Raw genomic sequence first — 23,209 nt, forward strand, 5'->3', positions numbered from 1 at the left:
GTCGCGGACTCTGACATCGAGCGAGGTTCGGCGTCGAGTCGATCGGATGACGTGGCGTCGACGTCGACTGAAGTGGAGCTGGAAGCGGTCGGAAAAAATGCTGTAACAATGCCGCGCGGGCGCTCTATCTCGCCCTCGCGGCGGTGGCGCTGACGTCTTTGGACGAAGTGGGGGTGGCGTTAACGGGCTCACCGGTAAGGAGGAAGACGTTAACGACGCGGGCGGCGATGCGTTCGGCCAGACCGGCGGCGACGCGCTGGACGAAGCCGCCGGCGGAGGGTTGACGCAGCGCATCCGCGACAGGGGTGAGCTTTTGAGGGTCAAATCCCTTGGAGGCGGAGTAAATGTCGACGATGCGCATAATTTGCTCGCGCTTTTTCATGAGCTTGGCCTCTTGCTTGGCGTTGCCGAACGTCAACGGTGGGAGCGCGCGAAGCTGCGCGGGGAGCGCATTGACGAGCGGCGCGAGTCCATCCGATTTCGCCGAGTCCATCGCGGTGCCGAGGAGAATAGCCTCGAGCACGCGCACGGTCTCCGCCTCAATGAGCGGGCGAAGCGTGTTCTTCGCCTCACCGGGCTTGTCCTCGCCGATGGCGAGCTCGATGAGGGGCGGGACGACGGCAGCGGCGTCGTAGTCATCGCTCTTGCTGCCCTCGCGCAATAAATTTTCGAGTCTGTTCCATCGGAACGTGCCATCCTTGAAGAGGAGCTCGGCGAAGGAATCGCGAAGCTGTGGCCGCGGGTCCGTAAGTAGACGACGTGCCATGTACGGGTACGCCTTCGCCAGGACCTTGAACTTTGGATCCGTCGTCAACGCCAAGCCCTCGAGCACGGTGAGCGAACGCAAGATCAACGCATAGTAACCCGGGACATTGAACGGGTACTTGTATAACACCGCCCCAAGGCCATCGGTGATGGTCTTGAAATTCAATTCTTCCACGGTAGCTTCCAGTACGTCGTCGAAAAACTCCTCGAGCGCAGGAACGATGGGCGTGACGTCGACGCTCTCATCCAGGAAGCCCAGCGCATAATAATCATTTGCCATCGCGACGTAGTCTCGATTCACCAAGTGCACGACGTGATCGATAATAGCGTATCGAGCACTCTCCGGCATCTCGCTCATCATTCCAAAGTCTAAGAAGGCCAACTTCCCATCCGGCGTCGCCAGTAAATTGCCAGGGTGCGGATCCGCATGAAAGTAACCAAACTCAAGGAGCTGACGCAGAGAGCATTGGATTCCCGTGTCCACCAAAGCGAGCACGTCTAACCCCTGCGCTTTGAGCGATTCCTGGTCGCTCAGCTTCGTGCCCTGAATCCACTCCATTGTGATCACGCGCGGTGACGTCATATCCCACTCGATCCCCGGCACGACAATGTCCGTTCGATCGCCGTACAAACGCGCGAAACGCTCTGCGTTTCGCCCCTCCTCGACGTAATCCAACTCCATGAACACCCGCGCCGCGAACTCATCCACGAGCTCGACCACGGACGTGTTCAACGACGTCACCAGCTTATCGATGATCGTGGCCCCCGTTCTGATGAGGTAGAAATCTAAATCTAACCCAGCCTCTATGCTCGGGCGCTGTACCTTGAGCGCGACGTCTCGCCCGTCCTTCGTCTTCGCCTTGTACACCTGCCCCAAGCTCGCCGCCGCGATCGGCGACGGCGATATTCGATCGAACATTTGATCCATCGGCCGTCCGAGCTCCTTCTCAACCAACGCGAACGCATCGGCATCTGAAAATGTCGGTAACGCGTCCTGCAGCGCGCTCAGCTCCTCCAAGTACTGCGTCGGCAACAAATCCGGTCTCGTGCTCAGCGCTTGCCCAACCTTCACGAACGCCGGCCCTAACCTCGTGAGTTTCTCCTTCAACTCACCCGCCCGCTTACGAGCGTTCTTCTCCACCTCACCTCGCTGATAATCCATCGCCACGCTCGCCGCGAATGAACTCAACGTCCCGGCGATCTCCGCGCTGCGTCCCGCGACAGCCAGCGGATCTCTCGAGAACCGCTTCGCGCTCGCCTCCGGGTCGTACCTCAGTGGCGACCGCCCCCTTCTCGCCGCGGAGAGCTGCGCCGACGTCGCCGCCTCCGCGCCGTCGCCCGCGCCGAGAGAGCTCGCCCGCGTCGAGGACGAGGTTGACGTCATCGAATTCCCATCCGTCGGCGAATCCATCCCTACCGGCGCCGCGATCGCGGACGTGCGCGCGCCGGGACGTTCGGAAACATCCCGCGCGTCTCTACGAGCGCTCGAGCGGCGTCTCGGGCGTCGAGCGACGCCGTGCGCGCTGGATTCGAGCGCGGACGTCGACGACGTCGAGCGCGCGCGCGGACGAAAACGTCGGGCGTCGCCGCTGCGCGCGCGCGCGGTGCTCGATGGCGCACCGAGAGCGAGCGGCGTTGGTGTCGCGCGCATTCGGCTCGAACGCGAGCGCTCGCGAGCTGGATCGACGCGCGTGTGAGTGTGGGTAGAGCGCCGAGGGAGGGCCCGGAGGTTGGGTCGGCGACGCGGCGGACAAAGGCGAGGACGAAGAGGGTTGGATTCGACGGGAAATCGGAAAGAAATTGGCGTCGCACGAGATTCGTGAATATTTATGGTCGCTAGGGCTAGTGCGCGAGCGCGCGGTGGAGCCGCTGCCGCTGTGACGTATTAATCGTCGGCGGTGGCTTGCTTTTCATAGCTCGCCGTGGCTTCGGCCCACGTCGCGGTCATTTTGCACAGACGACCGAGAAGTTCGGCGACTTCTGTCATGGGAACGCGCACTTGGTCGCACGAATCGCGCTCACGCACGGTGACCGTGCCATCGGTGGTGGATCTGTGATCAACTGTGACGGCAAACGGGACGCCGAGCTCATCGGTCCGCGCGTAACGCTTGCCAATGGAGACGGCAGTCGTGTCCAACTTGGCGCTGATACCGTTGCTCGTGAGCGTCTTATTCATCTGATTGGCGATGTCGTTCAGTTTATCATCGTTGACGAGCGGGAAGATCGTCGTCTTGATCGGCGCGACGACGGGCGTGAGCTTGAGCACAGTCTTTTGTTCGTCATCTGGACGAATGTAGAAGGCGTGCTCGAACATGCAGTACATGATGCGACCGATACCGAAGGACGGCTCGATAACGGATGGCGTATAGTTGCGTCCGTTTAGTGTCTTGGTGACCTTCTCCACCTTGAACATGTCCGCAGACACTTGGAACTCACCCGCATCCGTCTTGAGCGCCGCCGAGCTGTTCGCCGCGCACGCCTCTTGCAACGCGAAAGCTTCGGCCTCGCCGAGAGCTTGGAGCGCTTCAGTGATCGGTTTTGCGTCCTTCTTGAACGCCTTACCGAGAATTTGCTTGTTTGGCGTCATCACGAGAACTTCCTCTTGGATCGGCGTGTCAAAGCGCTCGTACGCGACCAAATCCACCTTGGACTTCTCGGAGTGCGCGTTAAGATCGAATGCGGAGCGATCAGCGAGACCGACGCATTCGATCCAGCCGTACGAACATTGAATTTCGGCATCCCAGCAGTCAGCGGCGTAGTGCGCCATCTCGTGCTTCAAGTGTTGACGGAAGCGAAGACGCGCCGAATCGATGCCGATTGCCATGAGGAACAGATGACATCGAGCGATGAAGTAACCCAAAGTCTCGTTCGCGATAATGCCCTTGCTCACGGCGTCGCCGACGGTCATCAGAAACGGCTTTTTTACCGCGGCCAACTGCGCTTCCTGGCTAAAGAGGTTAAGTTGGATGTTCGCAACCTCTGCGAATCGAGGATGTTCCTTGTGATCTGGATGCACGAAGTGCTCGATCTCCGCTTGCGTGAACTCGCGAACGCGTAAGAGACCGGCACGCGGTGCGATTTCGTTGCGGAAACTTTGCCCAATCTGCGCTGCTGCGAACGGAAGCTTGCCACCGTTGAAGTAGAGCAAGTCTCTGAAGTTGACAAAGATGCCCTGCGCGGTTTCTGGGCGCAGGAAACCCTTGACCGCGCCGGACGGACCGATTTGCGTCGGGAACATCAAGTTGAACGGATACGGCTCACTCAAGTCGTTGTTCGTGACTGGCGCCTTTGTGTTCGTGTCCTTCAAAGCGACGGACATCTCCTCAACCTTGAGCTCGTCGATACGAGCCTGCAAGTCCTCCAATTCGCGGCGGCGGTCCGCCTTGAGCATAGGGTCTCGCAAGAGCTCCTCGATCTTCTCCTCGAGAAGATGATCCGCACGGTAGCATTCCTTCGTCTGCACGTCGTTCACCATGAGATCGGTGAACTTTTCGACATGCCTGTGCGGGGTGAAAAAGCGCGCAACCGCGTCGTCAGTCTTCTCGCTTCTCTCGAGCGTCTCATCTCGCACGACCCGTTGCGACGCGTAAACCTCAGGGGTTTGAGTGCGTAAGTTTCGTAATCACGGAATATTCAGCGATAGCTGGAACTTATTTGCTTCTTCACCGGTATTCGCGTCTCGCTCTCGTCTCGCGGATAACGCGTCCGCCGTCGTCGCGCGCGTCGAATCTCTACCCACCCAGAAGCCCTCAACACCGGTTCCGGCGTCACCGCCGGACATTCCACCTCCAACATGCTCTCCTCCAACACGAAGTGCTGTCTCCAGAACGCCTGTACGTTCGCCTTCACCGCGCACCCCGGCGGTCCGTAGTCGTACAACCCCGCCACGCCGCCGTAAATCTTAAACGACGGAATATAAAACAACCGTCCCTCGAGCACACCGCTCAGTTTCGATCGAAACTCCTCCTTCGCCTTCGCCTCCGCGTTGCCCGCCTCCTTCAACGTCGCGAGCTCGCTCTCCAGCGTCAGTTTCGTCTTTTTCAGCGCGTCGATGGCGGCGGCGATCGCTTCCGGCGACGCTCCCTCCGCTTTCAGCGCTCGCACGTTCGCCCCCGCCGCGTTCACCTCCTCCTGCATCGCCTCCAGCGTCTCCATCGCGTGCGCGAGGCGTGCGCGCGCGCTGTCGCGGCGACGCCGTCGCGATCGGGCGCGATGGGTGAGAGGGTCCGCGTGTGATGTGTTTTGTCATTGAGACTCCGTCGTCGTCGTCGCCTCGGCGCGTCGCGCGCGCGCCGTCGGTCGCCGCGGCGCCCATGCGCGCGCGCGCGATCCATCGCTACGTCGCGAGCGCGACGGTGGACGGTCGGGAGGTGCGCGCGCGCGGATGGATGGACGGACGCGCGAATGATGTGCGCGAGTGATGTGCGCACGACACGATGGGCTCGAGCGGAGGATTGACGCGCGCGCGCGCGCAGGAGGCGTTCGCGGACGTCGTGGGAGCGCTGGTGACGATGCGGGCGTCGTTCGTGACGTTCGTGGACGATCGAGCGTCGATGGATCGAGCGTTGGAGACGACGGCGCGCGCGGCGGCGCGGACGGGACGGGCGGCGGACGCGACGGCGCTGCACGGTGATCTCGCGCCGCACGCGCGCGAGCGTGCGTTGAACGATTGGAACGCGAGGCGGTACGTGGAAGACGGTGATGTGGGGGTGTTGGTGACCACGGACGCGTGCGCGCCGAGGCGGGCGCGAGGCGAAAGAGCGGCGCGCGTGAAAGCGCTCGTGCACTACGACTCTCCGAGAGACGCCTCGACGTATCGCGCGCGGCTGACGAGCGCGTTCGCGGACGATGCGTTGGATGCGATGGCGAACGAGGTCGGCGCCGACGCCGACGGGAGTCATAGGGTTGTGATTTCGCTCATCGTCGGCCCGGCGGAGGCGACGCGCTTCGTCGACGTCAGCAAAGAGCTCAATCTCGACGCGTCGGATCTCTCGCTCGACGTCCTTCGGCCGCTGAATCCCGCGATAGAATGTAAAGTATAGAACGGTAGACGACGGGGCGACACGCGCGCGGAATTACTTTGAATCACACCGACGCTCGCGCGTATCGCGAAAGCGTCCCGCTCGCCCGCTCGCTGCACTTCCTCGCGCGCGATGGCGTCCCAGCGCGCCCTCGCGTTCACCGCCATCGGTGGTATCACCGCGGTACGTCACGTCGACGAACTCACGCGCCTCTCCGTCGCGTAGAGGTGTAGAATCACGCGCGTTCTTGAATCGACCTTGATGTTCTCGTGGACTGATCCTCGACGCTGTCGCACGCAGGGCATCGCCGCGTACTACGCCCCCGCGGCGGCGGAGATTTATCGAGCCGAGAGCGCGGTGTCGGCGTCCGAGCGTCAGCTTCAAGCGGCGATGGAACGCGCGCGGGTGGACGAGGAGGAACTGGAGAAGGCCAAAGGGCGGTGGTGGCGGTCGAAGACGTCGCGGGAGAAGAACGCGAGCGCGTACGGCGAGGTCTCGGCGAGGCGAACGGACGCCAAGGCGGCGTTGGAAAAAGCCAGGACGTTGTTCGCGGAGGTGGATCGGGAGTGCGAGAAGGCGAGGGCGGAGTTGGATGAGAGCGAGCGGGAGACGGCGGCGGCGAAGGAGGCGCTCGCGTTCGCGGAGCAGGCGGCGAGCGCGCACGCGGATATAATTCGCGCGGCCAAGGTGGAGGTAGATCGGTTGACGAAGCAGGCTGAAAAGGCGATGAGCTCGCTGAAATTTCCGCAGCTGTAGAAAATTCGCACGCGTCGGCGCTCTGTGCGCCAAAATTCTTGTCTCGCTAGTAACGGTAATCTTTCAATTCTTGCGCTAAGCTACGCTAAATATTCTCCCTGTGCTCACTCCATCCCGATCGGCAGCGCCTCTTCATCCACCGCGTCGACTTCGACGTCGTCTTCAGAGTAAAACCAATCGACGTACGCGTTGAGAACACCCAAACCACTTTGTAAGAGGCGTTTCCGTTCGGCTCGGTACTGCACTGCGGCCCGGCCGAACGCGGTGGGATAATTAGTACCACTCGCTAAAATCGCTTCATCCTCTTCTAATGTCGTCGCGTACGACGTCAGCTCACTTTCCCAAATCTGTCCGAGCGCGATGGCGTTGTCGATTTCTCGCTCCGTCCCATCGGCGTCGAAAGACCAGTCGTCATCCGGCGCCGTCTCTTGACCGATGGACAATCCACACGCGGAACTGAGGACGGCGATGAGCCGACGCGCGTCTTCTTCGGGTGTTTCCATCGTCAACACACCGGAGTCCTCGATTGCTTGACGAAGAGAGCCGAGACGAAGCCAATTGTCTTTTGGTGACGGAAGTCTATCGTTGCGATTGCCCTTCAAACTGAAACCGTAACTAACCATTAGTTCATCGTTCGTCGCGTCTGGTTGGTACGAAATCGTCACCTCTTCGTCCGCACTCGTGATCGGACGGTTCGTTTCCAGACAGCACGCGCCGCCGCCGCCGTCGACGCTACCGCCGGTCATCAAACGCCAATACGCTCCGCGAAGACCACCGCCATCCGTGGCGCCAATTTTCTTCAGCGCCGTCACGTTCGTCACGTCAACGTGATTCGCCATGTCCACACACGGCGCCATCACCGCTACCTGGGTGTCATCCACGCCGTCCGGATCCTTTCCAACGTCGCTCGCGATCGCGCGGCTCGTCACCAACGCGTACGCCCAGCTCAAATCCTCCAGCGTCACGCTTCCCGGAATCCCGTGCGCGAACGGCACGCGATCGAACGCTTTACGAACGAGCCCACGCAACTCTCTCGCTCTCGCCGTCATCGACTCGTTCTGCATCATCTCCAACTCCTCCTCCGCCGCCAACAGCATCGACGGCAATCCGTCCCGCTTATTCGGCAACCAGCTCGCGTACGACTCCCACACCTCCCCCCCGGCGCGCGTCGCGAATAAGACCCAGAGCGCGCACGCGAGCTCCCGCGCGTCCGAATTCTTCTCAAACATCATATCCTTGATCGCTTGCGGGACCTCGCGGTTTCTTCGCTCCCAAGACGCGACGACCGCCTTTGCCGTGTCGTCCGCGCTCGCCGCCGACCCGTCGCCCACGGGCGCGACGATGCACACGTCCAGCGGCACTTCCAGCAAAAGTTCGACGCTCTTCATGCCCACCATGGACGTGGTGAACAGCCCTCGACCGTTTTCACCGCGACCGAGCTTGACGCGAGAGCGGATGGAGGCGTCGCGCATGAAAGCTTCAAACGCTTCTTCTTCAGTCGTCGCGAGCGCGGCGAGCGGTTTCAGTCGCGTCCGGGCGCGCGCGCGGGTGCGCGACGCCGACGGCGCGCGCGGGTGGTCGAGCGACGCGGGCTGGGTGAACGCGCGCGCGGTCATGGCGCGGTGGGGTGTGAGGATAAATGAGCATCGCGTGTGATGACAAAATGAAGCGAACGGCTTCCTAGTAAAGTAATCTTCGTCGACTTTATGCAGTCGAGCGATGAGTCGCGGTGCGGAAGACCGCGCGTTTATCGCGCACCGCCGAGCGGCGGTCCGCCGGGAGCACCCGGGGGAATGCGAGTGCCCGGGGGCGCCTCGCCGACCTCACCGCTGATGTCAAGGAACTTGGCGGCGGTCATCACATCCTTGTCGCCGCGACCAGAGCAGTTGAGGACAACCTTGGTGCCGTTCGGGAGACCCGGGCAGAGCTTCCATAAGTACGCCAAGGCGTGGGAAGTCTCGAGCGCCGGGATGATACCTTCCAAACGCGACGTGTTCACGAACGCGTCGAGCGCCTCCTTATCCGTGATGGCGTGGTACTCGACGCGACCGAAATCCTTCAAGAAGGCGTGCTCCGGACCGATGCCCGGGTAGTCGAGACCGGCGGAGATGGAGTGCGGTTCGACGATTTGACCCTCTTCATCTTGAATCAAGTAGGAGAACGAGCCGTGAAGCACACCCGGGGTGCCGAGCGTGAGCGTGGCGGCGTGCTTTTGACCCGGCGCGATGCCCTCGCCGCCGGCTTCGACGCCGATGATGCGTACGGACTCGTCGTTGATGAACTCGTGGAACAAGCCCATGGCGTTGGATCCACCGCCAACGCACGCGACGAGGATATCCGGAAGACCGCCCCACTTTTCCATAGCTTGCGCTCTCGTCTCTTGTCCGATGCACGCGTGGAAGTCGCGCACCATCATCGGATACGGGTGCGGACCGGCGACGGAACCGAGGATGTAGTGCGTGTCCTCGACGTTCGTCACCCAGTCACGAATGGCCTCGGACGTGGCGTCCTTGAGCGTGGCCGTGCCCGCCCACACCGGGCGAACCGTGGCGCCGAGCAAGCGCATGCGGAACACGTTGAGCTTTTGTCGCTCCATGTCCGCCGCGCCCATGTAAATGATACACTCCAAACCGAATCGCGCGCACACCGTGGCCGTCGCGACGCCGTGTTGTCCCGCACCGGTCTCGGCGATGATGCGCTTCTTCCCCATGCGCTTCGCCAACAGCGCCTGACCGACCGCGTTGTTAATCTTGTGCGCCCCGGTGTGATTCAGGTCTTCGCGCTTCAGATACACCTCCGGCCCGTTCCCGTCCGCATCCTTAAACGCCTCGCTCAATCGTTCGGCGTGATACAACGGGCTCTCTCTCCCGACGTAATCCTTCAAAACGCTCTTCAATTCCGCCTGGAACGCCGCGTCCGTCTTGATCGCCTCGTACTCGCGCTCGAGTTCCGCGAGCGCCGGAATCAACGTCTCCGGCACGTACTTCCCCCCGTACCGCCCGTACCGCCCCGCCGCGTCCGGGCGTTGTTCCTTGGAGATGTCCCCACCCGGCGTCACCGGCGTCACCGCCCGTCGCGTCGTCGTCGCACCCCGGCCCGGCGCCGCGGTGGGTCGTCCCTTATCGACCCCCATCGCGCGCGATGTCGTGGTCACGCGCGCGCGCGCCGCGGTCACCGCCGCCATGTCGCGTCGCTCACGGACGTCCCTCGCGCGCGGGTGTTCGCGCGCGCGTCGGCGTGTGCGGCGTCCCGACGGCGCGCGCGAGGGGCGAAACCTCGCGATGGGGTCGACTCGAGTCCGTCATTTCTCGAGTCATCACTCGTCGATGGCCCACACGCGCCATCATCGATGACGTCGCGCGCGCGATCGGTCGCCGCCCGACGATCGCGCGCGCGATGTCCGCGCCCTGGGCCTCGGACGAGACCACGGATTTACCCCCGCCCCCGCCCGGGTTCGAAGACGTCCGCGCGGGCGCGCACGGCGACGCCGTGGACGCGATCGCGGATTCACTGCGACGAACCACCGACGTGGGCGCGCGCGCTGGGGTGGTCGACGCCCCGGATCTCGCGCTCAAGAGCGATGGCTTGCGGGAAGAACACGCGGGGGAGGTGCGGAAGACGATCGTCGATCCGTCCACGCCGTACTCGAGCGCGAAGACGTTCGAGGATCTGGGCCTGAGCGCGGAGCTCCTGCGGGGGTTGTACGGGGAGATGAAGTTTGAAAAGCCGTCGAAGATTCAGGCGGAGACGCTGCCGTTGATCCTGATGCCGCCGCATAGGAATTTGATCGCGCAGGCGCATAACGGGAGTGGGAAGACGACGTGCTTTACGTTGGGGATGCTGAGCCGGATTGATCCGGCGGTGAAGACGCCGCAGGGGTTGATGATTTGCCCGACGCGCGAGCTGGTGGTGCAAAACGTGAGCGTGATGGAACGCATGGGGAAGTACACCGGGATAACGATCGCGAGCACGGCGGATCCGAAGTGGGATAACACGAATCGTAACAAGATTGTGGATCAGGCGGTGATCGGGACGCCGGGGAAAATTTTGCGCTGGATGCGAGAGCGACAACTGGCGTGTAACAACATGAAGATCCTCGTCTTCGACGAAGCGGATCACATGATGGCCACCGATGGGCATCGCGTTGATAGCACGAAGATCTTGAAGCATCTTTCCATGAGCGCCAAGGCGTGGCAGGTCTTGCTCTTTAGCGCCACGTTTAACGAGGCGGTGAAGAGCTTTGCGACGAAAGTCGTGCCCAACGCAAACCAAATCTTCATCCCGGCCACCGAGCTTTCGCTCGATGTCATCAAGCAGCATCGCGTCGTGGTGAACTCCGTGGACGCCAAAGACGTGTTGCTCAAGGAGAAGATCTTCCCGTTGTGCGATAAGATTGGTCAAACCATCATTTTCGTTCGCACGCGCGAGGGCGCGCGCAGACTCCACGCGTCGATGAACGCAAGCGGATACAAGTGCACTGTCATCGAGGGACAGATGGAACATAGCGATCGCGACCGAGTCGTGAAAGAGTTCCGTGACGGCTTGACCAAAATTCTCATCGCCACCGACGTGCTCTCCAGAGGTTTGGACGTGAGCACGGTGACGCTCGTGATCAACTACGACATGCCCGTGGAGTTCCATAACCCGCGCTCGCCAAATTACGAGACATACCTTCACCGCATCGGTCGCAGCGGGCGCTTCGGTAAAAAGGGCGCAGCGTTCAACCTCATCCTGGGCGACTCTGAACGCGCGATTTGCGATCAGATTGAGTTACACTTCAATCACAAGATTCCCGAGGTGCACTTCAACGACGACGTGACATTTGAAAAAGTGTTGGAAGACGCCGGCCTGATGTCCAAGGAAGAGGCTCTTTAGATGCTGGTTTTGTGGTAGAGACATATTAGAAAGACACCGTAGACGTTGTAATAATTTGATTCGGAAAAGTTCGGTATCAACAAGGAATCATCTACGTCTATTCACGCGTGATGTCCGCTCTTGCGTCGCTCGCGACGCTTCTCTTCGCGTCTCGCCGCGCGCGTATTAGTCACCGGTGGTTTCCAACGTAACCACTTGATGAACGCGCGGACGCGAGCGATGGTATCTATCACGATGCCGAACAAGAGCACCGTTCGCACCAAACGCCACAATCCACCCATCCAACGACTGTCGCGATAGACGTACGACACGGCGAGCACGGCGAGCGCCACCGAGACGCGAACCGTCAATTTCACCAACGCATCCGCCATGGCGTACGCCATATCCGGCTTACCTCCTTTTGATGGATCGATCCACAGCTCTTCTAAGCGCGTGACCTCGCGCAGTCTCTCCGACGCAACCTTGTCGAACGCGTTGGACGTCAACAATTCCTTGTACAGCGTCCTGGCCCGCGCCGCGTCGCCCGCATCGCCCCCAAGACTCGCATCGCACACCTCCACCGCCCCCTCACCGCCTATTCTAGTCGCCAGTCCCGCGGCGTATCGCCTCAACGCCGCGTCGCCCGCTCGCAATTTCCCGAGCTCGTCGCCCGCGTTTCCAGATTTTTCATACGCCGCCGCGCTCTCCGCGTCGCACCCTCGTCCTCGCGCGCACGCCCTCGCGTCCGCCCCGAGCGTTCCCGCCCACGGAAATTTCACCGCATCTTCAATCGCCTGCGCCGCGAACAGCGCGTCCGCCCCGACCGCGCGCACCGCCGCCTTCTCCGCCTCCGTCCCGACGTCCTCGACGCATCCCCCGTCCATCGCGCAGCACCCGAGCGCGAACATCTCCGCCGACCTCTCTCTCTCGCGCGCGGCGTCGAGCGTCAACGCGTGCGCTTCCGCCGCCCCCCTCGTCGCCGTTCGCGCCCGCGTCCGCGCGTCGTCGACGAATCGCATCAACGCCCCATCGTCCCCCATCGCGCGCTCCACCGTTCGTTCGCACGTCCGTCGCGCCGCCGCGCACGCGTCCGCGTCCGCGCGCGCGCCCGCGAGCGTCCACGCGGCGATCGCGAGCGCGAGCGCGCGCGCGCGCGGCCCCATCGCGTCGCCCGATGGCGAATGTGCCGTCGCGTCCGTCGCACCGGTCGTCGTCGAAAGGCGTCGACCGGTGCCGCGGTGGATCTCGAAAGGCGTCGAAAGGCGTCGATCACGTGCGAGTGAAAGGTGACGACGGCGCGAGACGTCGACGCGATCATGGCGTCGGATCCCGTGGACGCGTTCGCGCGCAAGCTCGCGTCGCTGTCGACGACGCAGCAGTCGATCGAAACGCTCTCGCACTGGTGCGTGTTTCATCGACGGCGCGCGCGTGAGCTCGCGCGCGCGTGGAGGGATGAACTCGAGCGGGCGCCGAGGGAACGGAAATTGGCGTTTCTGTACCTCGCGAGCGACGTGGCGCAGACGTCGAGGAAGCGAGGGGCGGAGTGGACGGATGCGTTTAAGACGATTCTTCCGGGGGCGGTGCGACACGTGCTGGAGAGTGGTGAGAGCGGGAGCAGGGAGAAGATTTTGAGGTTGACGCGCGTGTGGGGCGAGCGGAGAGTCTTCGGAGGCGCCGAGCCGGAGAGCTGGGTGAAGGACGTCGTGGACGGGAAGGATGGAGGTAAAGAGGACGGTGGGGCGGTGAAAGCCGCGAGCGCGGTGCCGGCGGCGAAGCGAGCGAGAGGTGAGCTCGCGGAGGCCCCGGCGCCGAGCGGCGAGAACGCGTCGTTGACGAAAGTCTTGGTGAAGATGGAAAAGGCTGAGCGCGAGTTCGCGAGGGCGTGCGAGGTGTACGACGCGGACGCGCGAGATGATTTGCTAGATGAGAGCGCGATAGACGCGAGCGAGGATCCAACGGCGACGCTGCGTGCGATTCAGCGATACGAAAGCGCCGTCGTGGACAAGCGAGACGCCGGAGAAGCTCTGGGCGAGATCTTGGACGACGTCGAGAAGAAGCTCCGAGCGGCGCTCTCGCGCGTCGAAACAGCTCGAGCGAACGTGGACGTGGGAAATCTCACGCAAGATCTCGTTCGCGCGCTCAAGGTTCGTAAGAAGGCGTCCAAGGCGGCGGCGGCGCACGTCGCATCTCAAATCGAAGCCGGCGGCGACGCCGCCCTCCCCGAACCCGTCGATTTCGACCGCGACGACGCGAACGATGACGATGATTACGACCCAAGCGACGTCCCGGACGAGTACGCCTCCGGCGGCGACGGCGCGAAGCGTCGACGCGCCTAGCAGCGTCTTCGCCTCGCGCGTCCCGCGACGGTCGAAATCAACCACTCGGACCGTTGAATGAAACCAAAAAATAACACACCACCCCGCGTCCCGACGTCCGCATCTCGCGACGCGCGCGCGGACCAATCGCGGACGATACCTCCGCGCCCCCGTCCGCGCGCTCGCGCACGTCACCGCGGTCGACGCCGAGCGAGCGGTCGACGCCGCGTGCGATTTCGCGCGCATCGTCAACGCGATCTCCTCGAGCTCGACGACGACGATGCACCCGCGCGCGACGTCGTACGCGCCCGCGCACGGCGCTGGATTAACGTCGAGACCGAACGCGCAGACGAACGCGCCCGGGGAGTTCGCGATGGACATGCCGACGACGTCGAGCGGGTTCGATTTGGAGGACGACGTCGCGAGCCTGCGGAGCAAGGTGAAACAGCTGAAGAGCATGTCGCGACGGATCGGAGAGGAAGCGACGATTCGAGGGGATCTGATCGATGCGCTGACGATAGATTTTAGCTCGGGAGACGCGGCGATGCGGGACGTGAGGAGAAAGTTGGGCGCGGCGTACGAGCGGGCAAAGGGCGGACATTTGATGTCGTTGATGTTCTTCGCCGTGTTGGCCTTCCTCGGGATGTTCTTCTTCGTCAAGTTTAACAAGGCGATTCGGTTCTTAGTGCCCAGAGGGACGGGGCAGAGCGTGCGACATCACTGAATAGCCTAGTTTTTGATTCGTACTACATCGTCGCCGAGCGAACTCCGCGTTTCGTGACCGCGCGCGATCACGCCTTGTGCTTACGAAACTCGAACGCAAAATCGGTGACACCGACCGAGTCTCCACCCTTCTCGCAGTACTCGTACCATCCGTCGGGATCTTCGCTCAGATCGACATCCTTCCAAACCGTCCCGCTCGCGCTCGTTATCGTGACGCCCTTCGTCGGGACAAACTTCTCCAGCTCCAACCCTCTGCACTCGAATCCCATCACCGGCGTCCACTCTTCCGACGCACGTATCACACCCTTCGTGGTCAATCCCTTGACGTGCTCGAACACCACGCTCGCTTGTTTCTTTGAATCGGGAAACTTGATCACAAAGTTGGCCTGGCCTCTGGAGTTGTCGAGGTCGATGACGTCGGATTCGCACGCGAACACGCCCTCGCGCACGTCGTCGCTGAGGGAATCCTTGGCGTCAAAGCAGTAGTGATAGTCGGGCGAGGGGAACTCGATCGTGGCGACGTTCTCGAGCGTCGCCTTGACGTAGAGCACCAAGAGGACCATGTCGCGCTGTGAGGCGGCGTCGCGTACGTTACATTACAATGACCCGTTAGACGCGGAGGACAACTCTATGTCGACTCCCGCGGTCGGCTCAGATGGCGTGTGCACGTATCCGCTCGATCTTGGGTCGATCGACGCGTTCTCGAGGGTCGGGATGGCTTCTTCGTACACGCGGTTCACCGCGTACCCGGCGGTTGCCATGAAGGCGGCGACGAGTATCAGGGCGAGTTCAGCGCTCGCGGCGTCCGCAACGGCGGCTATGGGGACGCCCATGACGTATCCTAAATCACGCCAGAATCGAACGACGCCGAGCGTCGAGGCATAGTGCCGGGCGTCCGGGGCGTGGTCCACGGCGGCGGCCGCGAGGACGGGATACGTCATTCCCGTGCACACGCCGAGCGTGGTGGATGAGAGTGTCAAATACGCGAGCTGCATCGATTTGAGCTCACTCTCGCCCGTTTTCCCGATCGAAAGCTTCCCATGGAATCCAGCGCCGAATGCAGCGATGAGCAGCGCGATAGAACCTCCGATCAAGCCGTACGCTATGGGTCGACGTCTGCCGATTGTGTCGCTCAGCGTTCCAGCGGCGATTTGCGTGAAACCCTTCATGAAGGAATAACACGCTGTGAAAAAGTCACGCTCACGACCGGTAAGACCGAGCGAGTCGCGCGCCCAGACCGACATGAGCCCCCAAGCGACGGCTGTTTCGAAGTTTGCGCAAAACGCTGCAGCGCACACGACGGCGGTGTTCTTGTTCCGCCACGTCGTTCGAATCATCGCATCCTTGAGACTCTCTTTGGGCGCCGCGATTACGCGTATAGTGCCCCCATCACTACTCTCTACCTCGTTTGCGCGTAGCTCATCCTCGTCCTCCTCCTGGATCTCGCTCGCCCACGGATGCGAGCCACCGCCGCCGAAGACGCTTCCCGAATCCGAAAGACGAGACGTTTCTTTGAACACAAACACCGCCACAGCGAGGCCGATGAGACACATCGCGAGCTCCACCCCCATCGGACCGCGCATATACCCCTCACACACGCACTCCCCGACGCACTGCTTGACCCAATCGTCCGCCGTCGCGCACGTCCCGGCTACATTTTTCGCCGCGCACGCCGCGCTTCGACTCTGCGTCTTCCACGCACACCTCACCCAGTTTCGCTCCATCGACCCGTACACCTCGGCGAAGAGCGCTATCGCGGTGTACCCCACCGTCTCGTTTAACCCCGAAGCGAACCCTCTCCTGGCCTTCCCGCACAAATCGACGCTCGCCAACACGAGCGCCGTCCAAACCGTCCCTTGCGCGAACCCCAAGAATAACGCCGACGCCGTGACGACGCTCAATCCATCCTCCACCCCGCCCGCGATAAATCCTAAAATCGGTGCCACGCATCCCACGCACCACCCCACGATCGTCGTCCGTCTTCGTCCTCGGCGATCCGCGACGCCGCCGACGCCCGCGTTCGCTCCGCTCTTCGCCAGCGCGAACGGGACGAGAAATCCAACCTTTGCCGACGTCCGCACGCGTCCGAACCTCCGTCCCGCCGAATCAAGCGACGCGAGTTTATGTATCTGCAGCGATCCTCCGAGCAGCGCCGTCAACGCGCACGCGACGACGAGCTGCGCGACGCTATTCCGCGCGCGCGACGCCATGCCAACCGACGCCGCTCCGCACTTCACGCCGCCGAGCGCCCCGCGCGCGCGCGTCGAGATGTCCGCGCGCGCGCCCGCGTCCACGACCTCGGGCGCGACGGTGTTTCTGGGCGTGGACGACCTCGGGAGACCCGTCGGCGCGCACGACGAGTTCTGGCGGCGCGTCGCGAGAGGCGCCACGCGCGACGACGGGAAACCGCTGTGGTACGCCCGAGGGATCGAGTACTGGGACGGGGTCGATGCGAACGTCGAGGGCGTCCTCGGGGGGTTCGGCGCGGTGTCGCCGTTGGACGCGCGAGATAATTCGGTGTTGTTGAGAGACGCGCGCGGGCGACGAGAGGCGGACGGCGGCGGAGCGACGAGAGAGAAGACGCGGGCGTTGGACTGCGGTGCCGGGGTTGGACGGGTGACGGGGACGTTTTTGATCGATCATTTCGATGAAGTGGACCTGGTGGAGCCGTGTGGACACTTTCTCGACGCGGCGCGCGCGGACCCGGCGGTGACGGGGACGGGACGGACGGACGGACACCGAGCGAGGGAGTTCTTCGAAGAGCCTCTGGAGACGTTCACGCCCGAAGTGGGGGCGTATGATGTGATTTGGATTCAGTGGTGCATCGGACATCTCACCGATGACGATCTCGTCGCGTTCCTGAGGCGGTGTAGAGATGGTTTGCGCGAGGGTGGCTGCATCGTGATGAAGGAGAACAACGCGTCGAGCGGGTTCATTTTAGACTTAGAGGACTCCTCAGTGACGCGCTGTCACGAGTATCTGCTGCACATTATCGAGCGTTCGGGCATGCGATGCGTCGAGCATCGCAAGCAAACTGGATTTCCGCCCGAGCTGTTCACGGTGCGCATGTACGTCATCGAGCCGTGACTAGTCGCTACCGTTATTGTTATTCAATTCTTGTTTCTCGCGATTATTATTACAAAATATCAAACTCGTACAGTATCGTCATCACATCGGAGACTCTTCCCAGCTCACGACGTTGTTCGTGTCCATGTCTTCGTCTTCCTCCATGGACAAACGAAGGTACTCCCCTCGAGCGAACCTGTCCCACTCCGTCAAGTGCGGCTCCTCTCGCTCTTGACGCATGAGGAACGGATCCCTCGTCTCGAAAGCGATAAACTTATTCATGTTAAAGAGAACATTGAAAAAGTTCCCGCTCATTTTATTCCGTTTCAAGTCGTGCAAAGTGACTCGCCCGTCGACCTCTGGCTTGATCATGTCCATCATTTGGCACAAAATATCCTCGAAGAGCACGGGCTCCTGCGCCAGGCACTCCATGCGCTGAATTTGCTCCTCGTAGAAGTAAAAGATCTCATCGCGCGTGATCACGCCGTCGTGATGGATGTCAATGCATTTGAACCAGTAATCCAACGCCGAGGGATGACTCTTGTGCTCCTCGCTCAGGATGAACCAAACAAAATCTTGATAGCACATCTTCCCGGGCTTTTCCGACTTGAATTGCTTCCCCGCCTGGTCAAAAATTCTCGCAACTATTCTATACGTCAACGCGTGGTTACCGTAGTGCAAAAGGTCCTCCCGATCTATGTAAAAGTCGTGATCGGTGTCGAGCTCCCAAAACTTGCAGTAGATAACGTAGAAGTGCTCGTACGAAAAGTACGAGAGCACGCGGTTGATGTCCTCTTCGTCCTCTACCAGTAGCATTTGCTCCAACAGATCAGACTTCTTCAGCTCCCGTAGCGTCATTCGCCCGTTCCATGTTGTGTTGCACGCGTAAAAGATTCTATAAATCACCGTTTCGACGTATCTATCCTGGAACTCTCGAGTGTGCTGCAAAAATTCCAGGCCCGGATGCGTTTGCATCATCTCCATCAACACATCGACAAAGTCCGCATGCTCCAGCGTGCGGGCGTTCGGCCGTCGCAAGACTTCAAACATCGCCGCATGCGCATCTTTCTGCCGGCGAAGGGTCGAATTCCAGTATCCAAACCATTGCTCACGGGTGACTACGTTTGCGTTGGCGCCCGCAACGAGCTTCATGACTCGTCGTGCGAAGAACCGCGGCAACCCTATGACGTCGCGAACAATGTCACAGAACGGCTGTAGATTCATCCCGGCCGGGAACTTCTCGAATAAACGCTCCGCGAGTGCGACCTTGCCGGCGTTCGCCTCGTCGCTCAGCCCGCCACCTCCCGGTTTGTAAAATGTTGGAATGGCTTGTTTCTCAACCGGCGCTCGATTGTTGAACAGCGACGTCTGCCTCGACAGCGGGCGCCTCGACGGAGAAAACGCGCCAGATCCTCGCATGCCCTTCTTTGGACTCCGCGGCGGCGTCGACGCCGTCATCGGCGAGTGTGCTGTAGCCGTCGCCGACTTGGGCTGCCGAAGCGTCTTCCCAGCCTTCGCCTCCCGCAACAGCTCCATCACCAACTCCTGGCTCTCCCGGAGGGACAACCAATTTAGAAAAAGCTCATCCAACTTGAGTTTACTCGACGGAAATTTCGAAGCGACGCTGATCTCGTTCCCTATTTGCATCGACGGATTCGCCGCTCGGTCAGTCATCGCTCGCAATCACGACGTCTCCCGCGTCACCGCGCCGTTCCGAGCCCATCATCCTCCATCTGTCTCCGATCGATCACCAAGCGCACCTCGATTCGATCGTTCGCCAAGCGGTCGCACGTGCACGTGTAAATTCTTCGACATGACTTCAAACTGTCCGAGTGCGAATTTCGAACTTTTTGAAAATCTCTCTTGCGCGATCGACGTCGACGAGGACCGTCGCGCGATGCGTCGCGTTCGCACGCGCCGTCGCGCGAATGCACGTTGATGTGGAATCGACGCTCTCGCGCGGAGACGCGAGTGCGCGACGCGTCGCGCGCTGAGGCGACGACGACTTTACACACCAAAATCACGCGAAGCGAGTGACGATTCATGATTGGAGACGGCTAAAATAGACGCGAGGCGCGCGCGAGAGAGACGAGCGGATATAGGCGTCGTGAGATGATCATTGCAATGAATCAACGCGCGTGTACAAAATAATGTGGATGGCGTGCGTGTAGCGGGCGGGAGTCGAACGATTAAGCGCGGTTCGATGTGGAATCACGCCGTCTCTTTCGACGTCAGGGTGGCTTCGCTCGGCACAGGCGGATTCCACTTGGCGGCGAAGGTGCCTCGCGGGAGGACGCCGATTTGTTCGGCGATGGCGTCGTCGAACTTCTCCGGATTGCTCCCACTATGCATATGGGTGACCACGCCGTCTTTGAAGATGAAAAATGATGGCGTTGACTTCACGGCGAGACGGTCGCGAGCAAGGTGAATGGTGCTTGCATTTTCGTTGCCGTAGATGCGAACGTATCGGCAGTTTTCCTTGTTGTCTCGCGCGCTCTGTTCGAAGTGAGGAAGAAATTTCTTGCACGGCATGCACGAGGTGAAGCCAACTTGCAAGACCACGGCACGTCCGCTGCCCTTCTCTTCCTCGAGAACTTGGTCAACCGCGGATTCGGTGTGCAACACTTGGGCAACCTCAGTACCGATCACCGATCTGTACCACGTCTCGAACTGATCGAACGTCACCGATGACTCGCATTGAACGTCAATGTCGCACACGAGCTCACGAACCTCGTCCTCTGGGAGGCGCACGCCCATGGCTCCGACCATGCGAACGAAGGCGTCCAAGTCGATGGCGTCGTCGTTAATGTCGCCGCCAAACTTGGTGAAGAGCTCTCGAAGCTGAATACCGGTGACGAGCTGCGGCGATCGTCCGATTTCTTTTCCAATTGCGGCGCGCACGCGTCGAATATCCGACATATATCTAAAGCGGAACGAGCCGCCGGCGGCGGCGCCGCGAACGCCCTCCACCGAGTTCGAACCGCCCTTGACGAGCGGAGCAGCCTGCCTACCGGCCCGCACGACGCTCAGCTTGGGAATGAGATGTGCCCACTTATCAAAGTTTTGAGCGACGCTGCCGCTCACGACCCATCTCTCCAAGCCGCCGCGGGCGCAGCGGCAGTTTTCAACCTTGGCGAGGTGCACCGCGATTCTGGTCGCCCAGGCTCGCCATTGTTCTTCGTCCTCGCAATCGGCGGAGGGGGGTTTCGCGTTCTCCCACTCGGGTTCGATCCAAGAAATCGCGAGATCAGCCTCTCTGAAGTCGGCGTTCGTACGAAGAACGCCATCTTTAAACAACGCAACGTGAATGGCTTCGTGACCCGCGGTCACGACGCCCGTCAAACCGCTCATCGCGTTGTCCGGATCCTCGCTGTCCAGAGTCGTGCCGATCTTGATTCGGCGCGCGGCCTCTCCCCACAAGTCTTGGTGACCGTAACCGTGTGCCTCGGCGCCCGTGACGACGGTGACGTCCAATCCAACAGACATGCGTAACAACTCTTCGGTTTCTTCGCGGTCGCGACGCATGTCGAGTGGGTTTAATGATTCCATAGCGGCGTAGACACTGATTCCGCCCATCTTCTCATCGGCGTGCCACACACCTGGGAGCGCGACCGAGACCGCGCCCTGCCACTTCAATTCCTTGGTGAGTGAGCGAAGCGCTTCGCCGACCTTCGCGATGTTCAAAAGCGCGCCCTCCTCGAGCGGGGCGGTGATGAGTTCGGACTCGAGTTCTCCCGTTCGCACGTTCACGATGGCGGCGCTAACGATACCACCACTCGCGTACGCGCCCAAAATAGCCCTCGGACCCTCGGAGTACACGGATTCGAACATGCCGCTGTCCTCCTCGACTCCCTGCGAGTCCTTGTCCACCTCGAGCGTCGCGATCCCTCGGCACTCGTCCCCTTCGGCGCACGACGCCTTCTCGCCTCGAATCTCCATCCCAACTCGACCGAGCGCCATCATCCCAGCACCCATCGCGCCGCCGATCTTCAACCGATTACTCGAGATGAGTTTATAGATGACGCTCGCCGCCAAACCGATCGCCGGCATCGTCGCCAACCGCACCGCCCACCCTAACCCAACCTCGCTGAACAGCGCCTCGATCGCCGGCAACCCTCTCAACGGTTCCGATCCATCTCGCTTCAGCACGTGAATCGTATCCATGGCCTCCGCGAACGTCACCCCTTGATGCGCGTTCGCGTCGTACGCCGGATCCGAAATGTCCACGTACCACACCCGTCCCTCTCCCTTGCCCGTCCCTTCCAGCGCCGACTTGAGCGTTTGGCACACCGGGCACGCGCCGTCGTAGAGATAGGTGTACTTCCAGTTCGCCGGTTCGCCGTCGGCGACGCGCGCGGCGTCGTCGGCGGTGTCCGAGCTCGATCGCGTCGCGACCGCTCGGGCGCCGCCGCGGCGCGACGCGGCGACGCGGCGCGCGCGCGGGGGCGACGGGGCGCCCGCGCGGGGGGCGATCGAGCTCGGATGCGCGCGCGCGGCGCGGACGAACATCGAGCCGCGCGTCGAGAAGTGCGGGACGCGCGGGCAGGGGATTCGGCGCCGAGCCCGAGCGCGAGCGCGGGACGGAGACGAGACGCGAGAGGCGAGAGGCGAACGCGCGACGGTGCGCGGTCGTCCACGGACGGTGCGCCGCGCGCGATGGGCTAGAGAAGTGGATGTAAACTACGTGCGCGCGCGTGGGCGCGGCGGTGAGGCTAGAGAAGCCGCGCCCGAGCGCGGACTAAAAGCGCTCGGCGAGCCGCGCGGTGACCGCGCGAAGACGCGAGTACACCTTCCCGGGAGGTGAACCCAAGATGAGGGAACACAAAGCGTCCCTGGCGACCTTGATGTTTTGAAACGAACCGAGAATCCGAATGTGTTGATCGGCGATGACGATTCTCGTCCGCGTCGCGTTTTCAATCGTAAACTTTGTCTTTCCATTCTTCCCCGCCAATCGCCCGATCCCTCGCGACATGTGCTCCCCTCGCAGCGTCTTCACATCCTTCACCTCAAAACACTCGAGATACAAATCGTCCAACCGCAACAGCGCCACCGCGTCTTGGACGTCGAATCCCAACAGAAACGCCTGCACGAAATCCGCGCTCTTCTGCAGCGCGCTCTCATCCTCCGTCTTCGCCGTCGTCTTCAGCTCCACCTTTCGCAGCTTGAGATTCATCCGCATATCAATCTTCATCTGTTTCGTCACCGGTTCGTACAGCGTCATCCACTGCTCTCGCAACGGCGCGAAGCGATGCGCCGGGACGTTCACCTTTCGATACGCCGCCGCTTTCCCTCGCACGACGTCCTCGCTCGCACCCAGCGGCGCGCGCGTCGGTCGCAGCGCGCTCGCGTGGTCGATCTCGATCGCCCCGTCGTCGTTCACGATCTCCTCCACCGCGCGTTCGCTCGCCTTGGTCGCCTTCGGCATCGCGCGTGGGTGTGGCGGCGGCGCCGTCGGAGCCGCCGGCGATCGTCACACGGGCGTCACGCGCGCTCAATACGAGTCCGCCGACCCCGATCGACGATCGACACCGACCGAGCGACGGACGCGTGTGTGAACCCCACGTCACGGGACACGCGTATGGGGTTTGGTGACACGACCACCGAGTCCCTCGATCCGTGGGTCGTGACTCGACAGGGGGTCCATCGCCCGCGCCCGCGCGCGCGCCGTCGCCGCGAGTCCTCGTCCGCGCGCGCGCGCGGGCGATGTCG

At 61.8% G+C, this 23,209-nt stretch overlaps 16 protein-coding genes across 16 annotated transcripts; 6 read left to right on the forward strand and 10 right to left on the reverse strand.

The window, feature by feature from the left end:
• Positions 1-124: 124 nt before the first annotated feature.
• OT_ostta07g02770 (Protein kinase-like domain) lies at positions 125-2,176 on the reverse strand (the record flags this gene model as incomplete). Its single annotated transcript, XM_003080321.2, has 1 exon — positions 125-2,176. The coding sequence occupies one exon, from the start codon at positions 2,174-2,176 to the stop codon at positions 125-127; it is 2,052 nt and encodes a 683-aa protein (XP_003080369.2).
• Positions 2,177-2,650: 474 nt separating this feature from the next.
• Positions 2,651-4,920, reverse strand: OT_ostta07g02780 (S15/NS1, RNA-binding; the record flags this gene model as incomplete). The annotated part of the gene is made up of 2 exons (XM_022983817.1): positions 2,651-4,265; positions 4,505-4,920. 2 exons carry the CDS (start codon positions 4,918-4,920, stop codon positions 2,651-2,653), a joined length of 2,031 nt encoding a protein of 676 aa, XP_022839445.1.
• A 158-nt stretch (positions 4,921-5,078) lies between these two features.
• On the forward strand, positions 5,079-5,807 carry OT_ostta07g02790 (hypothetical protein; the record flags this gene model as incomplete). Its single annotated transcript, XM_022983818.1, has 2 exons — positions 5,079-5,135; positions 5,241-5,807. 2 exons carry the CDS (start codon positions 5,079-5,081, stop codon positions 5,805-5,807), a joined length of 624 nt encoding a protein of 207 aa, XP_022839446.1.
• A 111-nt stretch (positions 5,808-5,918) lies between these two features.
• OT_ostta07g02800 (hypothetical protein) lies at positions 5,919-6,542 on the forward strand (the record flags this gene model as incomplete). The annotated part of the gene is made up of 2 exons (XM_022983819.1): positions 5,919-5,969; positions 6,087-6,542. The coding sequence occupies 2 exons, from the start codon at positions 5,919-5,921 to the stop codon at positions 6,540-6,542; spliced, it is 507 nt and encodes a 168-aa protein (XP_022839447.1).
• A 104-nt stretch (positions 6,543-6,646) lies between these two features.
• On the reverse strand, positions 6,647-8,014 carry OT_ostta07g02805 (Rubisco LS methyltransferase, substrate-binding domain; the record flags this gene model as incomplete). The annotated part of the gene is made up of 1 exon (XM_003080326.2): positions 6,647-8,014. One exon carries the CDS (start codon positions 8,012-8,014, stop codon positions 6,647-6,649), a length of 1,368 nt encoding a protein of 455 aa, XP_003080374.2.
• A 275-nt stretch (positions 8,015-8,289) lies between these two features.
• Positions 8,290-9,726, reverse strand: OT_ostta07g02810 (Tryptophan synthase beta chain/beta chain-like; the record flags this gene model as incomplete). The annotated part of the gene is made up of 1 exon (XM_022983821.1): positions 8,290-9,726. The coding sequence occupies one exon, from the start codon at positions 9,724-9,726 to the stop codon at positions 8,290-8,292; it is 1,437 nt and encodes a 478-aa protein (XP_022839448.1).
• A 212-nt stretch (positions 9,727-9,938) lies between these two features.
• Positions 9,939-11,417, forward strand: OT_ostta07g02820 (Helicase, C-terminal; the record flags this gene model as incomplete). Its single annotated transcript, XM_003080327.1, has 1 exon — positions 9,939-11,417. The coding sequence occupies one exon, from the start codon at positions 9,939-9,941 to the stop codon at positions 11,415-11,417; it is 1,479 nt and encodes a 492-aa protein (XP_003080375.1).
• Positions 11,418-11,518: 101 nt separating this feature from the next.
• OT_ostta07g02830 (unnamed product) lies at positions 11,519-12,559 on the reverse strand (the record flags this gene model as incomplete). Its single annotated transcript, XM_022983822.1, has 1 exon — positions 11,519-12,559. One exon carries the CDS (start codon positions 12,557-12,559, stop codon positions 11,519-11,521), a length of 1,041 nt encoding a protein of 346 aa, XP_022839449.1.
• Positions 12,560-12,712: 153 nt separating this feature from the next.
• OT_ostta07g02840 (ENTH/VHS) lies at positions 12,713-13,732 on the forward strand (the record flags this gene model as incomplete). Its single annotated transcript, XM_003080329.2, has 1 exon — positions 12,713-13,732. One exon carries the CDS (start codon positions 12,713-12,715, stop codon positions 13,730-13,732), a length of 1,020 nt encoding a protein of 339 aa, XP_003080377.2.
• Positions 13,733-13,991: 259 nt separating this feature from the next.
• Positions 13,992-14,435, forward strand: OT_ostta07g02850 (Target SNARE coiled-coil domain; the record flags this gene model as incomplete). The annotated part of the gene is made up of 1 exon (XM_003080330.1): positions 13,992-14,435. The coding sequence occupies one exon, from the start codon at positions 13,992-13,994 to the stop codon at positions 14,433-14,435; it is 444 nt and encodes a 147-aa protein (XP_003080378.1).
• Positions 14,436-14,502: 67 nt separating this feature from the next.
• Positions 14,503-14,997, reverse strand: OT_ostta07g02855 (Protein of unknown function DUF866, eukaryotic; the record flags this gene model as incomplete). Its single annotated transcript, XM_003080331.2, has 1 exon — positions 14,503-14,997. One exon carries the CDS (start codon positions 14,995-14,997, stop codon positions 14,503-14,505), a length of 495 nt encoding a protein of 164 aa, XP_003080379.2.
• A 33-nt stretch (positions 14,998-15,030) lies between these two features.
• On the reverse strand, positions 15,031-16,644 carry OT_ostta07g02860 (Major facilitator superfamily domain, general substrate transporter; the record flags this gene model as incomplete). Its single annotated transcript, XM_022983823.1, has 1 exon — positions 15,031-16,644. One exon carries the CDS (start codon positions 16,642-16,644, stop codon positions 15,031-15,033), a length of 1,614 nt encoding a protein of 537 aa, XP_022839450.1.
• Positions 16,645-16,702: 58 nt separating this feature from the next.
• OT_ostta07g02870 (Protein of unknown function DUF858,methyltransferase-like) lies at positions 16,703-17,521 on the forward strand (the record flags this gene model as incomplete). Its single annotated transcript, XM_003080332.2, has 1 exon — positions 16,703-17,521. One exon carries the CDS (start codon positions 16,703-16,705, stop codon positions 17,519-17,521), a length of 819 nt encoding a protein of 272 aa, XP_003080380.2.
• Positions 17,522-17,602: 81 nt separating this feature from the next.
• OT_ostta07g02880 (EF-hand domain pair) lies at positions 17,603-19,315 on the reverse strand (the record flags this gene model as incomplete). Its single annotated transcript, XM_022983824.1, has 2 exons — positions 17,603-19,137; positions 19,261-19,315. 2 exons carry the CDS (start codon positions 19,313-19,315, stop codon positions 17,603-17,605), a joined length of 1,590 nt encoding a protein of 529 aa, XP_022839451.1.
• Positions 19,316-19,711: 396 nt separating this feature from the next.
• OT_ostta07g02890 (Thioredoxin-like fold) lies at positions 19,712-22,009 on the reverse strand (the record flags this gene model as incomplete). The annotated part of the gene is made up of 1 exon (XM_003080334.2): positions 19,712-22,009. One exon carries the CDS (start codon positions 22,007-22,009, stop codon positions 19,712-19,714), a length of 2,298 nt encoding a protein of 765 aa, XP_003080382.2.
• Positions 22,010-22,238: 229 nt separating this feature from the next.
• On the reverse strand, positions 22,239-22,925 carry OT_ostta07g02900 (K Homology domain, type 1; the record flags this gene model as incomplete). The annotated part of the gene is made up of 1 exon (XM_003080335.2): positions 22,239-22,925. The coding sequence occupies one exon, from the start codon at positions 22,923-22,925 to the stop codon at positions 22,239-22,241; it is 687 nt and encodes a 228-aa protein (XP_003080383.2).
• Between the last annotated feature and the right edge of the window lie 284 nt (positions 22,926-23,209).

Source organism: Ostreococcus tauri, assembly GCF_000214015.3.
Source record: "Ostreococcus tauri WGS project CAID00000000 data, contig chromosome 07, whole genome shotgun sequence".
Classification (NCBI taxonomy): Eukaryota; Viridiplantae; Chlorophyta; class Mamiellophyceae; order Mamiellales; family Bathycoccaceae; genus Ostreococcus; species Ostreococcus tauri.